This window comes from Phoenix dactylifera, chromosome 2 (genome assembly GCF_051530095.1).
Source record: "Phoenix dactylifera cultivar Ajwa chromosome 2, Ajwa_hap1_PhDact_Kaust_v1.1, whole genome shotgun sequence".
In the NCBI taxonomy this organism is placed as follows: domain Eukaryota; kingdom Viridiplantae; phylum Streptophyta; class Magnoliopsida; order Arecales; family Arecaceae; genus Phoenix; species Phoenix dactylifera.
The window spans coordinates 10515241-10534752 of NC_143191.1; the positions used below are offsets into that span (position 1 = coordinate 10515241).

Here is a 19512-nt window from a genome sequence, read left to right on the forward strand (position 1 = left end):
CTGCCAACCTCACTTCTAAAGTACTTATTGCAGAAGCGCCTCAATATCAGTTGATAGACAATTTGCAGCACCACAGCAAACAGATGCTTTGATTTATTACATGGTGGAGGCACGCAGATTATTCACATGCTTATCCACTGAGACAATATTCCTGAACATACAAAACTATCCTATTGTTGTAAAGGAGAAAATATGATCATGATGGAAAAAGTTGCGTTAAAATCATAGGCAAGTAAAATTAAGATATGTAGATGGGAATGTCTTGAGACAACCAATGAAAACAAAGAAGCTTATCCCTGCATACTGTCATATGCACATCAGTTTATCTTTAAATGTAAGCCTTACATCTCAATATTTTATTTTATACAGCATTCTTCATGCATAAATATTTCAATATAGAGTACTGCTGCAATGCATTAATGGCCTAATACTATTTGATACATAAATACAGAAATGCTAGCTTATATACCTGAAGATTTACTATCACAATTTTCCCCCCACTGCGGATAGTTTTTAGAGGCAAGTTGCAAGCAGGAGTGATCTGCAAACTGCACAGAGTAGGTTTCGTAAGGCCCTGTTGCCTGAGAAAGCATCAAAACAGCAGTGCAGGACATCATGGGTCACACCTGACTGCAAACTTCTTATGCATAATAAAGAGTGTAGGCCATAGGAAAATATTTTTAAAAATGAAAATGGCCAGATAGAATAAGGATAGCAGAAAGTCAAGCATCTTGCGAGCTCTCCAAAGACTATATTTCAGCCGGGCCAATCAATTCACACTTGATAATTGATAAGGTAGAATATCATTTTTCTTTTCTTTTTCATTAAGAAAATACATCTTGTATGCCAGTAATTGAGCATATGCTCCTCTAGAACTACTAGAGTTATATTTTTCCCTAACTTGGAAACCATCTCAAACTCTGAATCAGGTCATGCGTTCTTCTAAGTAAGTGCAATTAAAAGGTGCTTCAGTATCTCCATCTTCTGTTGGGTTGAGTACTGCTTGTTTCATATGCTATCTCCATATCCTTTTGGATTAACTACTTCACATAATCTGGTGAACACCTCCATGTTGCCTTGAGACAAAAAAAGAATGAAAGACTGTGCAATGTTATATTTCAACTAGCTTATACTGAGTAGTCTTACAGATTATACTAGGGCAGTTATAAATGAAAAGGTTAAAATATGTTTACAGAAAAATTTTGAAGGTACATCACAACTGGAGCTATTTTTGACAACATAAAAAGACAAAAATGGCAAATTCTGGTTTGACATTGTCATCTCTTTTGATTCCATCCAGCATCTCAATATAATGTGTTTTCCTTCACTATTATATGAAGAAATTTTTGAGCTTCACCAGCATTTTTAACCATCAGCTTTTACTACCTAATCCTTTTCATTTTGTCAAACAGAATTATTTTGATTCTGAATTATATAATGCATTTGCTGGTTTCCCATCACTGGTACACATGCACTTTATCATGTTTATATGCTTCTTTATGAGAAACGCATGTCCATAAGGTCATAGATAGAAGTAAGGATGATAACATGGATGATAACATGAAATCCTTGGAAATTAATAGTTAAGCCGCCTTCACTATGAGTTTATCAGATAATTCTCAATGCAAACTTCCTTACATAATGTTTAGGGAGAATAATTAGATTGTATTCAATGATTCAAATGATGGAAACAGATACCAGGAAATGATCACTAAATAAGTGATAATATTGTTGCTCCAGTGCGAATGTGACCATTACCTAGTCCCCAGACATAACACAATGTCGGCTGTTCTACAATGCTTCTCTGCAAAATTCATCTCCTTTGGCGGCAAAGCATCCTGCAACATGTGTAAGAATATTCATATTTGACGCATGTGGGGAGGCAGGAAAGACCTGACATGCACACAGAAAATATATGTCGTATAACATGTTTAGAAGCTATAGACTGAAACTAATGCACATCCACATATACACATATTTCTTGAAGCTTAAAGAGGGCAAGATTGAATGCCTGCATTAATTGCACATATCTGATGTCCAGATATCAAAAGTGACACATGTTCTCCAGTTCATTCTATGAACTCAAGAAATCTTAATCCGTTGTTAGATGATGTTCTTAGGAAAATCAATTGACCACTAAAGTTTTAAAGAAGCATGGAATGCTTGTGGAATGTTGTAAAGCTCCTAATATAATTGAACCTAGAGAAGAGACTCAGATATTTTAATCATCAACTAGTAACCTTAGGCAATGCACATAAAATAGTTCAGGTTTGATCAAAATTTTTTAAGATTTTCAGTATGCTCAAAAAATGATACATGTTCTACAAATTTGTTCATATATAAATATCAGCTCAGTTTTCCATAGAAGTGAGTCACCTGAAAAGGAAATAATGCATCGTTTTGTTATTAATATTCATGACCAGAGATTATCAAGTACCAGTAGAACAAAGAAGCCAGATCAAATTATAAGTCCATTAAGAAACTGCTGACAGCTTCCCAAAATTTATAGTAATGTCTTCAGATTCTCATGCAAATCACATATCAATTCATGAAAGGAAAATAACTTTTCTGGAGCTTCTAATTTTACTCTTACTGAAATTTGAATGAAATCTAACCATTAGACCCATGCTGCATTAATTTAGCTCAATAATGACTCGTCTTGTTGGTATGCTGGTCAAGTCCATTGGTTGATAGATTTTACTAACCCTGCAGTATCTAAGAGACCCAAATACTAGACTGAGGTTAAAAAAAACTGACTTATTCATCCATTCACATTGATGGATATTTAAGTAAACTTCTAGACATGTGAACCTTGCACCTCAAGATAAAACATCAACCAAAAGCTCCTCATTAAACTACTACACCATTATGACAGAAGAAAGTTAAATTGATATGGTCAGGGTGGGAGATGGAAATGTCAAACCTTGTATGATAGAGCTGTCAAAAGGGGATCAATCACCATGGGGAACATTTGATGTGAAGAGTCTACAACAAGAAACCACACAAGATAGAAATGAGGTTGTCTATCAGCTAGTTGTTGAACTATATTAGAAACATTTTGGGTAGCATTTTGGGTTCATCATTATGCATAGCAAGACATGCACCAAACTGATTGAAACCTCATTCCACTTTCACCTCTGATCATCAGATTTGACATATTCATGGTAACAACATGTAAACTTAAAACTTAAACATCACATACAAATGCTTAATCGTAAGCATTCATAAGTCATGAAAACATGTCCACCACCAGAATATTTTTAAGTTACCCATGATGTTCAATATCTAAAAAGAACCCCTTAATAGCTTCCTTTTCACCAATGTAGAGCTACTTCATTAATAGTGAGTAATAAAATTATCTAACACCTTTCATCCTTGAAATAGATTAACAAATGTCACAACTTTTTAGTATCTCCTTCAGATATGTTTGCAGAATAGGACGGTACCACCAGTACCATACCATTCTGTTGGGATTCCTACTGGGATAGGGCCTAGGTCACCAAAATGAGCCTAAGATAGGTGTCCCATCAGGACAGCTCGGTAGTGGCCAACACAATTGGGACGATGCTGGTATCCATCGCCTAGACTAAATCGGGTTGGTACCAAATGGTACTGAACCCAACATTACTGGTACCAAGGCATCCCAATGAAGATGCCCCATTTAATCTCTTTTTAAAGAGAAATGTGGGAAAAGCGGGGGGCAGTTGGGTACTCTGATGCCTTTAGGCATCTTGTAACAAACTTTTGACCCCAAGATAGAAAGAGAGGAGAGAAAGGAGAGGAGAGGATGAAGGGAAAGGAGAGTGGTTTTTGCTCTCCCTAGGGAGGGGTCACCAGCGGATTAACAAGAGAAAGGCACTTCATTTGGGTGAGGCCCTTTGATCTTTTTTCCCAAAGTAGGCGAAAATCAGAAAAAAAGGAGGAACTTATGTCAAATTCTTTTATTTCAATTTTGGATATGTTGTAGGGTGGAGAGTAGCCTACAACATGTTGATATTTATTTTTTCTCTTTGGCAATATATTTTTATGAATTACATATTTTCCATCAAAATATTAATAAAAATAAAACATATGAGAATTTAGTGTGAAAAAATTGCAGCATGATGCATTTAATTAATTTATAATCATTTATTTAATTTATAATCATTTAATTAGTTTTTAATAAAATAATTTAATATTTTCCAAATTTATTCAAAATCTGAAATACTATTACCAGATGTCCTAAAGTATCAATGTAATTTTTAAATTATATTATCATGCATTTCAATAATTATTGGATATTTCATGCTTTTTAGACTATTATTAATGGAGAATAAATAAAAATTTGAGAAAGATTAGTTAACTGTAACAGACATGGAATTACCATCTTGTATTTTATTGATTAACATGTTAGAAAAAATACTTTAAAATTAAAAAATGATTTAATTATTAAAAACATGGAACAAACATTAATTAGTGAGAACAACACTAGACTACTTACCTTGCATTTTGTTCATCGACAAAAAAAAACATAATTTTAAAATTATTTTTAAAATAAAAAATCAAAAGTTATTTATGAATCATGAATAATATATGATAAGATTCTAGCAAAGTAAAACGGGCATCAAAAAAATGTCTTGTGAAACTTGATTTGAGTGGATGATAAGTAGGGAGCACAAATTTTCGGTTGGCCAATGGCTTCTAACAAAAAAGGTTAGAACGAGCACAATACCAGATAGCGCCATAGAAGGATGGGCTCGGAGAGACATCATTAGGTAATATAATCCTTGTGGCATGGACAATAAAGGAGGTGGGACTCACCTGATTCAAATAATATCTAGCAAATAGCTATAGTGATGTGCAAAAGTGTACCAACATGTTCGAGGACGTTAAATAAGCAATGAGGGCAAATTCTAAAGGAAGCAAAGTAAGTGGCCAAACATAAGCGGGCTTCGCAGGACCGTAGGGCAATTGAGGCCAATAGTCAATATGGCAGGAATATGAAGGTAGTGGGAGTGAGCAGTTTGATCCAAATGATATGGAGGCTTCTGAGATGTAGGAGGATATTCAGGCCTCTAAGCAAGCACAATGGAAGTACGAAGAGAACATGAGGCATCATAAACAATTTGGGGCTTCACATTATGCAAGAGGTGGTGGGTCCGGTATATTCAGGGGAAGGCACATAGCTATGCCGGACTCAATCAACCAAAGGTGACTGTTACGGGATCAAAAACCTATTTAGTACAATTCTGAAAGCGAAGGAATTACGACATCGATCGGGCGACACACCCAAATCCATTAGCTACACATCTTCGAATAGATGACTATATCAAGAAGGATAAGCAGCAGATGATAGGGGTCATTATAGCCAACAGGTTTGATTACTATCAAATACCGACTTAGGCTGCAATGAGTGGTTTCTTCCAAAACATGATTACCTAAGTCTAGAAGCAAAGTCCAGATATTGAGCCTCCCACTCAGTATGAGATACACAGGCTATATTTGAAGATAGAGCTTGCTTGACGGTTTGAAGAAGCGCATTAATAGATATAAGCAACAATATCAATTATATGGCATGACACTGATGTGTGAAGGATGGTCTAGGTTGACTAAGAGCATCATTTACTTCCTAGTATACTTTCTTTTAGACATCAATTGATGCATCTAACTGAATCCACAATTCTAAATACATACTGGGTCTGATGAAGAAGATATTTGAGGATGCTGGGTCACAATATGTCGTCTAGGTGGTGACAGATAATGGTCCCTAGTACAAATAAGGAGGTGAGAATATAATGAAGGACATGCAACATATTTACTGGACAACATGTGCAGCCCATTGTATTGATCTGATGATAAAAGATATTGGGGACCTACCACGATTTAAGTTAGTTGTAGAGTACGGATAGGCTATCTCAAAGTATATATACAATCACACATGCGTCCTTGCATTGATGAGGCAACATGTAGGTGAGGAACTACCATGGCCAGGGGTGACTTAGTTGCCACATATTACCTAGCTTTAAGGAGCCTCTTTAATAATAAAGTCGGTCTCAAAACTATGTTTACATTCAATGAGTGGAAGACAAGCAAGTACGTAACTCTGTTGATGGCATGAGAATCAAGGGGATCGTGTTGAACAATGCATTCTAGGATTGATGTGCAAATGTTGTAAATGCAGTGGAGACTTTGCATAGGGAGTTGCGAATGGTTGACCATGAGAAGTTTCCATGGATTGGTTTTCTTTATCCAAAGATACGGGATGCCAAGCAACATATTATTGATGCAGTGGCTATAAGGAAACGTCCCCTTACATTCAGATTATTGAGGAATGAGGATAGATGGGACCGCAGATGGACAAGGAGTTGCACCTGGCAGATATACATGATCTTAAGTGAAGTGTTTACTTTAACTAATCTTTCTTACATCTTGATTATTGCAAATTTTGTACTTTGTTATACGTAACCTACAAGTTGAATCCGAAGTACCAGTGGAAGAAGTGCTAGGCTTCAATAAGGAGCTGCTTTGAGTAGTCAAGGCACTCATGCAGCGAATGTCCCCAGATCATGGCTACACTGCAAAAGTAATTAGTGAGGTAATATACATAGAAATGCACTATATTTCACATTTAAATGGCATTAACATGAAGTCCTATGTATCTGATCAGGGGAAATATTCCACAAAAAATGCGAAGTTTTGTGGAAAATGGAGCTCAACAATCAGTAAGTAGGATGTCTCCAAGCACCCTTAGGAAATTATTCTAATAGGAAATCATAAAATTTTATTGCCCCTGAGATTTGTCATCCTAGCAAGGGAGTGCTGGGTGCAGTGAGGCACCCATGCACCTATCTTAAGGAAGATTGCCATCCGAGTCCCATTGCAGCCTGTCCTTAATCCATAATAAAGTGTGAAATTGATTAACGAGCAAGCGGCTGCACAACTTGGTATTCACACACTATAAGATGAGATTGATACAGAAGTATTTGAATCAGGGCAAGGAAAAGAAACGGGAAGACCCATTGGTAGATGACTTCATTCATAACAAGGAAGATCCGATGTTTGGATTGGTGTTGGATCAGTTGTCTCAAGAGACGTAGATGCTAAATGAGCCAAGGGCTCTTCCATGACTGGACAAAACCATGGCAAAGGAGTTGAGGGTGCATCATGTAGACAAATGGGTAGAGATGCATATCTCACCCACCATGAGTTAGACCCGATAGAAGAGACTCGAATGGAGTATGAGGATTCTAGTATGAGGATTCTAATCAGCGACTCGATCATTAGATGTTCGGGTCATAACATGGCATACGAGCCTTCAAGGCTAGTCAGCATGGTGAGAAAGGCAAGTCTAAGGGGCACTCACTAGTCATCGATCCAGACAACACACGAATCCGAGAAGATGACAATGAGGCTCCAGAGCCATCAAATCTCAGCTTGCCTAGGTCGTCTCGTGATAATAACATTAATGATAATAATAGTTCGAGTGATGGGTCTAGGAGACCAAAGTGGATATGATGGATAGTTTGGAGGAGGTGGTGGTGCTCAAGGCTTAGTCCATTAACTAGCGAGGTAGAGTTTACACATGCCATGTAGGATAAGGACCATAGAGCCTAGACTCAAACTAGACCTAAAAAGAAGACACTATCCTGCACAAGGAGAGGATCCAGGAGTGATGCAGCCAAAGCACCTAGGATCAAGGTTATGGGGATAGATATCTAAAGAGGTTGGAGGCTCAATTGCAAAAAGCTACGTTCAAGGGAAGAAGATTATATGTGCACCTGGCACATTAGAAGCTAAGCTGATGGAAAAGCTCAAACATGAGAAAAAAGGAGCTGTTACATAAATTAGACAAAGTCAACATCAGTGACACATCAGTCTATGCATCAGATAGCTATAGTCGACAACAGATCTCATCGTAAACTGAAGGTGGATCTTTCGGCTCACTAGATAGTTAGAGTGGGCATTATGCTCCATCCACATACAATCCATTTGGTTTCTTCCACTTATAATATCTTGTGAGATCCGACTCTGCACCTTACGAGTATAGATAGGGATCAGAGTATGATGTTGCTTCCTATTATCCTAAGCACGAATGGTCAGGCTCTAAAAAGTACAAGATCTACACATCCACGACATTAGGAGTCACAATAGGCCATTATCCGACATCTTATGACCAACAAGGATGGGGACAATAAACATGCCGAACCACCGGCAAGACCCAGATGCATACAAGAGGCATCAACATTCTCCATGAGATTAAGACTATCAAAATCAGTTACTATGATTTTCCTTTTACAATACTACATTGTATTTTCCATTCTTCACTCATAAATGATGTTAATTAATTGAAAACCAAGTGACCATACCATTATAAACCCTTAATTATCCATATCCATTAAAAATAATTCTTGAATACTGATGCAAAACAAGTTCATATTTAGGTGAAGAAAACCAAAAATTTCATGCAAAATAAAAAAAATCAATTTCTAGCCATCCCGATATGGGACCTTTATGAAGTCTTGTGCCATGTGTTGGTACAAGATGGCCTACTACCATAACAATCCAGGCAAAGTGGGTATCAGGCCCGACATTGGTTTTTAAAACCTTGCTCTCAAAAGTAATACCATGTCCAAACATCCCCATGCACTAACAAAACCCACTGAACATGAATAACTTCTGAGATCCCAAGAGCAAAATCCACAAGTTTTTGACTCTAAAGGAATGACCAACCAAGATGGCATTTGCATGGTCAAAAATAAATTCCATGATACTCCTTCCAAAACATCCAAGAAATGGTCATCTCGATGTACTACAAAAATTGTCAAGTAATGCGATTAGATGTTTAGATTCATACATTTTAAGAAATATTTGGTTCTTCAAAATCATGTCAAAGACCAATTCTATAATTGTTAAAACAATCAAGCTGATTATTTCCTTCCATAAATCTCAACAAAATAATAGAGTAACAAAAAAAATTCTCTTGCTGAATTACATGCATATGAAACATATATTATTGAAAATCAATTTCAAATAACTAACTGATTACTTTAAGATGACCTTCTGAATTAAATTAGAAGAAAAATTTGTTCAAATAATATAAATTCTAATGATCTGTTGGAGTTATCAAGAATAACCTGAAAAGACATTTTCATTAAGAATCATTCCAAATTGCAAAATAAATGCATCTACATTATGCATGTTGGCTAATGAAATGCAACAAATTAGATCAACAGCATGTCACCTCCCAATCAAGAACCGTGTCCTTAAGTTTGGCTCCACACTTTGTGTCAGCACAACGTCTTGGTGTCTCTTTCATTCCAATAGTCTCAACCTCAAAATCTCTAAGGTACCTTCAGTCATAGAACATAGTAGCATCAAAGAGTGAGAAGAACAAATTTTTCATGTTTGACTCAGTCACTCAAGTATAAAGAATGTCAACCATATGAGTATAGAAACGTAGGATTTGCAGAAGGCAAAAAAGGTTATGAAAAAGGACATAAAGAGCCATTAAATGCTAAGCATAATTTTATAGAACAGAACAAAGTTAAAAGCCATACTCGGTACCACATGAAGGGCAAATTTCTCTGAAGGAATTTCCATGCAATTCAGCAAGTTTTTCCCTTGGTATACCAGATCGAAGATGAAGGCTGTCTACATTCTGGAAAACACACATAAAGATAAGAGTGCCATCAAAATTGAAAGCTTACATGCCTAACACATAAAGTTCATAAAATGGTCTCAACAACTTTAGAACCAATGTATAAAATAAACGGAAAAACACATTACAACCAAAAGAGCCCTTCAAGCAAACAAGAATATACAGTGTCTATAGTAGCACTCTTTATCATAGTTTTCCCAATGGAGTAAAAGGTAATATCTAAAGTACGTGAGCGATTAATATGGCTATTAGCATTCCTAAGAACTTGCGATATATGCCAAATGTGTAATTGTCCTAAGTTCCTGATGTTTCAGCCCCCAAAACTCAGACATTTCCATACAATACAACTTACAAATATATCAATATCTCACCTATTAGACTAAATGGACTGGTCAGCAGCACTTTTTGTTTTGACATACATACATATATACGTAAGTATGTATGTACGTATGTATGTACGTATGTGCGTGTCTTCATGAAATGTAGCATGAAAGAAAAAGAAGAAAGACATTACCAAAAAAGAAAAAGAATAAAAAAAATCTGATACAGAAAGTGGCCAAACACTTCACAAGAATAATTCTTTAGCATATAAAATATTTAAAGTTGAATTGCAATCACTTCCACTGAACTTCCTCTAACGGATCAATCCCCAATGTCATGCCAGGAACTAACATTTCAAGTTTGATGTAAGCATTACATTCCATTTTCAGAGTGCTATGGAATGTCATGTCAAAGTGTCCAGAATTGTCACAAGCCCAGACCTCACAAAAAAAGGCCAGCCAAAAAGTATTAATTGGAATCCACAGCCCTGTTTAAGTACCCAATATCTCCCCAACACACAACCGATGCAGAAAAAAACACACCCATGCAAATCCTCACAAACTCCCCATATTTAAGTCTTAGCATCCAATCACAAACACCACAATTGGCCCTCACCAGAGTTGAAATAGGGAGAGTTTATGAGAGCCTTTGATGGATCATTTTGTGTTGAGGAGATCTTAGGTACTTGAACACGCCATGGATCCCAGTTAATACCTTTTGGCTAGATTTTTTGAGTGAGGTCTTGGGTCATTACAGAAGTTGTTATGGAGGATCAATGGTGAAGCATCAAATTCAATTGTCTTTCTTTTAACAAGTATTGTTGTTTTCATCAATTAAGTAATTGACAATCTTGCAAGTCTGCAATTTTGTCTTTAGAAGGATAACAGCTATTCAGCTATTTATCCATGTGAACTTCAGAATTATTTCAGTTTATACTAGATAGCTTATCTTCCAGAAAGATTTTCACATCAAAGTATTTTATACTGAATAATGAATACAATTTTGTTACGGATTTAAGCAGGTTTTTACTTAAAGAGTCATTGCCCTTTAATCCTTTTACAACTTTGAGAATTACATATTTAAGGTTTATTACATCTATAGGGCTATAATGCTATGGTAAATAAAGTGTGTGCTTTATTTCGTTTCCTCTATATAATACGATTTATTCCAAATCTTCCCAACTCTTCAATTTCTTTTTCATTCCTTTTTGCTGTCTCATCTTTGGTCTGAATTTGGTCCAGGTTCTTTTTATGTGTGTCAAGTAAAAGAAAAGTTTCGGTGACTCTACAAATTCCACCAAATTCTTTCCATTGCTTTTGCCCCCTCCTCACCCTCTTGTCCACCTCCAAGTTTCATTCTTTTCTAAGGATATGTAAGTTAAAAGCTTTAGGATAATGTTCTTCACCCATTCGTGTCACACTTCTCCAACTTGAGTAAGATGATCCATTAGTTTTGGAACTGAAATTTGGATTCCTTTTTTTAGTTTCAACCAATAATCTCCTTCATTTGCGCCATGATCTGACAGGATGTTTCCTTCTGTTGTAGATCTGATCCAAGAAACATTTCTTTCGTGTTTTGATTTAACAGATCCAGCTGCACATCAGCTCTCTGCCATCCAGATCACATCCAGTTCCACTAACCCAACGTCTGATAGTTAACTTCAGCCAAAAAAAAATCAGCAAATATAGCCTGTAAGCAGCACGGATGTGCAACTTGTCACCCAAGTTGGCGGGAAAGATTTAGTCGGCAATAGCAAAACTACAGCATGGACTATCTTAAATATTCACTGCAGCATCAAAAGGCATGATAATATAAATTCAAAACACATGTTAATAGTCAACTAGTTGGCCACATCAATACAGTCATCGAATCTCTAACTTCCAGTTCACATCAATTTCCGTTGCACCAACCTGTAAAGCATTATTTACCAATACCGCCACTTCAAATAAGTGCTAAGGAATGCACCGATGACTTCACTCCCAGATAGAAGGAAAAGATTTTCTTCTTAATAACAAGACCATTGCATGATTTATCTTAAATGTTGACCAAGAAAGAAGATTAAAGATATATGATTTGAAATTTTGAACATTAGAAGACATTTCAAACAAGCGACATATTAGCATACCTGGCTGATAACAAACTTTAAGATGCCAGCTCTTTCCAATTCAACTAATGCCATATGAGACAAGCTTGGCAATGCACGATGGAATGGTAGAGATGCTTCAGGCACACCCTTGCCAGAACGCTGCAGCTCAAAATCAGAGCATTAGTAAATCATACAGAATAAATCCATAGATTTACCAAAATTATGTTAAAAATTAATTTGTTGACAAATATAGCAGAACTCTCAAAAAGAAAAAATCACAACATCAAGGTCAGGCCATGTTAAGAATGATAAGTAATTGCAACTGTCACTTGATTACCACTCCAGCATCTGCTAAAGATTGTTAAGCATTCTTTCTCTGTACCAAGCATTAACGCCACATTCATCTGTTTATCCTTAAGAAGCAAACCTTTTTATTGGACAATAAAGGTCCAGCACTTTGTGTCGAAGTAAGATTGAGAAAAGTCTTAGCTGCCAAAAAACTCGCATAACTATCAGAATGACAATTACAAGTAGTTTTTTGCCACATAGTGAAAGAGAATTCAGTCCTGTGAATGGCTGTCTGGAAATGCGGAAAAATGATGAAGATCATTTTAGACTGTTCCCACAAAATGGAGAGAATCGTGCATCTTCTAATGGAGAAGTAAGGTCTGGAATAACACAATGGCTGCTCACAATTATCTACTCAAAGATCCAGTGCCGCGAGGGGCTGAAGTAAGGTCCGGAAGTAAGGTCCATTGCCGCGAGGGGCTGAACATCAAGGCTTCAAAACTCAGTTTAGCCAAACCAAATCATTCAGTTTCAGCAGTTTTAGTGGTTTTTCTTTAGATTCAGCAATTTTGATTGAAAATTATTTAAAAAATACCTAATTAATATTAGCAAAATATAGAAGTGAAGAAAATTAAACTAACCTAAGAAGACATCATTCCAAAGTACAATATGTCATCTGGGACTGATTTTGTGGTTTTACATAGAAACATTCAAAAAAATATGTTTAAAAAAAAGCATGTTTAGGTATAGTTTATCATTTTTTATTCTCTGCAGCAATCTAAAACGAACAGCCTAAATTCCTAGTGGAAATAGGCAAGCCTATGCCATAATAATAGACTTTCATTTGAATCTCATTGGACCTAATGTTGCAATGATTCCAAATATCTTCTGAAAACTTACAAATCTAGGTATACTAAAAGTTCTTCCCAAAGGAAATAGAGAAATGCCGGGAAAAAAGAAATGGTATAGTAAATCATACATATAATGAAGTCAGCCCCATTAGTTTCCGTGAATTTCCAAAACTAGGCCCAATTTCAAATCAGTTCTGACCAAAACCAATACATTATGATTTCAGTTTTGGAGCTCCAAGTGAAACTGCAAACCATGCTAATATGTAGGTTACTAGACACATCTATAAAACTGACTTGTAAGATGGTTCAGGACCTCAGGTATTTCCATGGGGTGAAGCAATTTGCAATTTGCATCTTGTTCTCTAAAAATAATCTTAAAAAGTGAATAAATCTGTAATAAACAGGTAAGTAGATTGAGGATGAATATCATAACCACTTCATTATGACTTAGATAATAGTAGCAAAACAAGCAATAAGTATTGATTTCATGTAATTTCCAGTTCCGAGGCTTTAAATTACTAGGTATGCTTAACTCTAAAGCTTGGAAAAAATATGAAATATGACTGGGACTCAACTAAGGAAAAGATTTACGATGGCAAGTATGAAGGGCATTTTGGTCAACATAATTTAAACCAAGATCACCAAGCTGAGGTGATTTGGATACCCGTCCTCAAGGATGGGCTTCCAATCAGTGGGTTGGACGGTGATTTGAGAAGTGGGAGTGATCTAGAATCACTGTAATATAAGATTACTAAGGTGAAACCAAACATAGTGATCTCATCACCTCCTGTCAAATCACCCTTGATCCTAGATGGATCACCTCATACCAAACTCCCCCTAGGGTGTCTGAGCATGCAAGATACCACACAATACATAACACACCAATGCCTTACGCACAGGCAACATTGGCACGATATTGACTACATACAAAACATGCCAAACACTGGCATAGCACAATAAGTGTTGCGCAAATGCCAAGCCAATACGATACTAGCACAATGGAAGAATAACCGAAAGTTCAAGCTGTATTAGGCTGGTTGGTTGGATCATTATGCATACATTAACAATGCATTTACCATTTACCTGAAGAGTCCAGACCCCCTTAGGTCCTCGAAAATCAGGTATGCCACAAGAAGTTGATATTCCTGCCCCTGTAAATGCTACCAGATGTTTACTCTGCAATCATGGATGCAGAAATTTTGAATAAAGTTAGATAACAGCTATCAACATAATGATGCTAATATCTTAATGATCAAATTCGAACATAAACAAATGGCACATATAGTGGCAATACTATAATTCTTTACCTTTTGTATCAAGATAGCAAGCTCTTCAATCTGCAATCACAAACCAAACCAAAAGATATCAGAAGTCATAAAGCCAGAAGATATCAGGATCTATGTAAGGATGAAAAGGTTCACCTAATAAATATAAAGCTAAGTCTGGACAATAATAACTCCAGCACACAAGGTCAGTTCTATGCTGAGAATAATTGAGAGAGAGAGAAATGCTATTGGGATGTCAACCAAAAAGGAAATTTGGAAAAATGAATTATTTACAATGATGATCATAACATTTATAGAACAGAGATGAGCCATTGCTGCAGTACCATCATAATTTTCATTAAAATAGTCAAATTAAAATAAAACAAAATAGGAGCATAAAAGCATTAACCCAAGGACAAATAAGATGACCAGCAAGCTATGAACAACAATGCCCACGCTATGAACAAAGAGATCAGCTTTCCGCCGAGAACATATCTGGCCAGAATACCTCCAGCAAGGACACCCCAAAGAAATCCAGCCCGCTACTCAGGTGGATATCAATTGAACTTTGGGCACATTAGCTTGGGCCAGAAAAAGCTCTCCCAAAACTTAAGGACTGTCTAAACTTCCACGGTTCCTTCCCATATTCCTTTAGCTCATTGTAGCATATCAACATGACATTGTCTAATGACAAGTACCAGCAAATGACATGATTGCGGTGTTATCCATCTTCATCTTGCTGCTGTGACAATCTCTAAAGGATGGTGCAACCCATAACTAACTCATGAATTTAAAATCTAGGTATGGATTGGGCTAATTTTTGTTGGCTTTGCATTGATTCCAGCACTGCCCAACCAACTTGCACTCAATAAGTCCACATTAACAACTGTTTATCAAGTTATCAATCAACAAGTATTCATGCCTACCTCACTGCATAAAGCTAGAATTTCTTAAATTCAAATATCACAATGAGCTCCTCCCTTTAAGAGGAATAGAGTGATTAAAAGGAACACCATAATTAGACAATCTTTATAGTTAAAAGGATAAGCTCTATGGTACTTGAAAGGATTGGTTTTATGGTTCGCCGTACCGGCCCAAACTGGGCAGTATGGAACGTATTATACCGTACCAGTTCAGTACCGATACCCAGTATAGGTGGCGTACAGATATTCGATATGCCGAAAAGACCACATACCATACCGTACCGACATAGTGCTGGTGTGGCACCGATACGGAGTCTAGTACTGAGACAGCGAACCTTAATTAGTTTCCAAATTATATACCTTCTTAGCTTTGCCTAAACTCATTCCAAAGTGCGAGGCATTATAACCAGTCTAAAGATTTTAACCTTAGTTAACAAGGCTCATCCCATCTGTAACTGTTCTATCTTATTCATCAAGTTATGAACCATAGAAGTCTAAGTGTCTTGAGAGCAACTATCAATCTAATGTCAACTCTCAACATCGATGAAACAGTCTCGTATTCTTAGCTGAGGCAACTATAGGCAAAAAAGAAACCTGTCAGAAAAATTAAGAGGCCCATCAGTAAGCAGAACATCCAACTTATTGGAAAGGACTAAAGTTCCTGTCTATAACATGGCACATCTATGATACATGCCATGCCAAAAGTTTATAGACATGATACAAGGGTGCATGCCTCTATACCATTTATACCAACCTATATTGGTGTGTATTTGTTTGTATCAAAGTGATATACACTAGTATGAACAAATATATATCAGAGAAAGCTTTACCCTCCTGGCCTCCTCTTCCAGAGCTAGAAACCTTCATGACCATCTCCTAAGCAGCTATATTTCTACAGAGAAAATCTAGAAGTTTTATTTTTTTTTTTAACAATGTGAAGGTTTGATGACTAGTATGAACACAGCATGAAATAAGATTATTGTTCTACACAGGAACCAATGATAAAATCAAGGCAGATCAGAGTATAAACTTCCAACACTACCAAGTACCAACGGTATGTTTATGACATTTCTAGTTCGCTCATATATTGCACATGTCACGCATGTGACGAATCCTTTGGAATATATCGGCGAATAATTATTTAGTATATTAATCATATTTACATGCATATGTACATACATACATACATACATGCATAAAAACAAACATAATACATACATATGTACATACATAAGCCAATGTTGGTTAAGCAAAATAAAGATAATATCACATTATATATTGCCGCATTAAAAAATCATTAGCATAGAGTAAAATATAACACATTTATGAGCATAGAGTACAGCCAATGTGCAGATCATAGAGTATAAGCTTCCAGCATTACCAACGGTATGTGTATGACATTTCTAGTTCACTAGTATATCGCAGTGCCATGCATGTGACAAATCCTTTGGTATATATCTACAAATAATTATTTAGTATATAAATCATATTTGCATGCATATGGACTTTATATATGTACATATATAGGCCAATGTTGGTTAAGCAAAATGAAGTTAATATCACATTATATATTATTGCATTGAAAAATCATTAACATAGAGTTAAACTTAAGACAGTTATTTGCTTGTTTAAAATTATACTAAGACATGTAATTGTATGGTTCTATCAAATTGAATTTATAATGACTTCAAATCAAAGAATTGCCTCCTAAGAAATTAGTCATATGTATCCTTAGTTTAAGAAACGTTGCACACTGAAAATGAATAAGTATAACTGCTTCGATTTGAAATTAAATGAATTTTCACTCCATCACCTAAGTAACCATGGTAGCACAAACAAAATGTCATCCAAATGTCATGTCCAAGAAAAGCAAATTAAAGATTTATGATTGCATTGCCAATTAGGCTATAAATAAGGCCCTTTTGCACAACTGATTCCTCTTTAACCAACTAAATGCTAGAAAAATAGCTTTTCTAAGATAAAAATATTGTGGAAAGTAAGCATAGCCACTTTTTCACTTAACCTAGAATAAACTACTCCACCCTACATGGTGGGGTAATTTATTCCGGAGTAAAAAGTGTTAGGAGCAAGCTACCCTATTTATTTTAAGCTAACATTTTTCTATAACAAACATAGCCTTAGCTTTTGCAAATTCAACTTGATTATGTGATTGGGTTTAAATATATTATTTACTTAGAGTGGGCATAGATGGGGTTAGCCTGTTTCCAAATTCAATGAAATTTAACCAGGTTGAGTTAAGAATAATTTAAAATCATAACTGTCTTTAGGTACTCAATTTGCATTCCTATATTTAAATTTAGATAGTCAGAAATCCCTTCTTTTTCTTTAATTCTCTTTTCCGTTCTTCTTCATTCTTTTCTATTTCCTTCTTGACATCAAAGCCTAGAAAATAATCAAAATAGAAGGCCAAGAAGGACATCAGCAGTGTTGCTCCTCTTCGAGATTAGAAGCTTCTCTCTCTCTCTCTCTCTCTCTCTCTCTCTCTCTCTCTCTCTCTCTCTCTCTCTCTCTCTCTCATGTTTAGCAATTATAGAATGCATATCAGATCCAATTTCGCACTCCCTTTTCTTGAAGATATTACAAGAAAATATTAATCCTAAGTATTACAAATGAAGAAGTTTTGCATATCAATCACTAAGTTCAAAAGTAGCAAAAAGTATGCCATTAGATTTCAATAATCCTCTTTGGTTAGAAACAAAAAAAAAAAAGGAGATCAGGATATTCAAATCAAAGAAGGGTTATTCTACAGTACCAGAAAAGGGGGTTATTTTAGTCTCATAATTCATGCAACTTAACCAACAAGTAGCTGAATAAGAAAACAATGTTAAACTTGGATCCTAAAGTAAGACCCAGATTACAAAAAACAGGCATGTTACTTTATATAAATCCAATTGGTAACAATAGCGAATATTTCAAAATACCAAATCTAGCTCCTGAGATGCAGAACAACCTTTAAGAAAATGAAACAATCAGATGGAAGAAGTGAATAAGATCAAGTCCAAATTCTAGACTAAAAGCTACAAGAAGTTGACTCAACCTCTCTGTACCTCCATCAACACAGTGCCATGAAATTCAAAACTTCTAAAATAAAATTAATAATAATTACGATAGACCAATTCAAATTACATGCTAATGAAGACATAATGGCAGCATTATCGCTCATTAAATATTACTTATAGAGTACATTTATTTTTAACTTTATTTCAGTATTAAATATAAATAGATGCTTAAATGGCTGAATGGATATGTGCATTAATTACCTTAATATTTCTGTTCATTAAGAGTACTCTTTCCACATGAAGTTAGACAATTTTAACATTTCTATAAAGGTTATTAGTTTATAAACATACTTCCATATTTGCCTACAGTTTTTTTATCGTGAATTTTGAGCTCATCTGTGCTGTTTTTAAAACGTTCATACTGAATAACATTAGTTTGTACAAAAAAAATATAAGAAGCCATGCAACATGTGCTTAACAATTGGTTCATATTGAATAAAATCATTTAATATTAGTTTGTACGACAAATTATAAAGACTCATGCAACATATGCTTAAAAATTTTCATTATAAGTGAAAATGTCTAGCAAAATTTACGATCCTCAATTTCTATTATTAGAAAATATAAAACACAAAATTTAGTCTCTGCTTGAAAGAATAGCACACATCCATATCCTTTTATATGCTTCAATATATTGTCCTACCAACAGATATCAAATGTTGAGGTGATGTGCATCATGCAAAACCTTAACTGGCATGGGTATTGTATATGATATCCGGTCCTCAACTGGACCTGTCACCTAGGAATTTAGATTAATAAATTGAGGGTTTTTTTGTGGGGGTACTTTTAAAAAAGCCATTACCTATCAGTTATGGTTTAAGCTCATGAATCAAAGAGCAACCTTAGAGGTTCCTATGCCTAGAAAATCCAAACTAAGAAGGAAGAAAGCAAAGAGTGAGATGAAGATATACAAATTTAATTAGTTTTGAAGATAGCCATTAAACAGACAAGATTCTGCACATCATGTATCTCAAATGTGCAAAAATGCAATCACCAATCAGTCTATTACACTTCAATAGAAAAATTCACCAAACCAAGATCTCTTTTTGGAACGCATTAGT

General features: G+C 35.5%; 1 protein-coding gene across 4 annotated transcripts in view; it reads right to left on the bottom strand.

Annotated features, from left to right (window-relative positions):
- Positions 1-19512, bottom strand: part of SRT1 (sirtuin 1) — a 39181-nt gene that overhangs the window by 16838 nt on the left and 2831 nt on the right. For 2 of the 4 annotated variants that reach the window (XM_088715274.1, XM_039120660.2), the window contains exons 2-8: positions 14491-14520; positions 14267-14359; positions 12084-12203; positions 9537-9637; positions 9221-9329; positions 1759-1838; positions 470-548 (exon numbers count right to left, since the gene is read on the bottom strand). In XM_088715274.1, coding sequence (XP_088571400.1) covers positions 470-548; positions 1759-1838; positions 9221-9329; positions 9537-9637; positions 12084-12203; positions 14267-14359; positions 14491-14520 — 612 coding nt within the window. Of the gene's footprint in view, positions 1-469; positions 582-1758; positions 1839-9220; positions 9330-9536; positions 9638-12083; positions 12204-14266; positions 14360-14490; positions 14521-19512 lie in introns of all 4 variants that reach the window. The other 2 variants (XM_088715273.1, XM_039120658.2) reach the window with 1 other exon arrangement.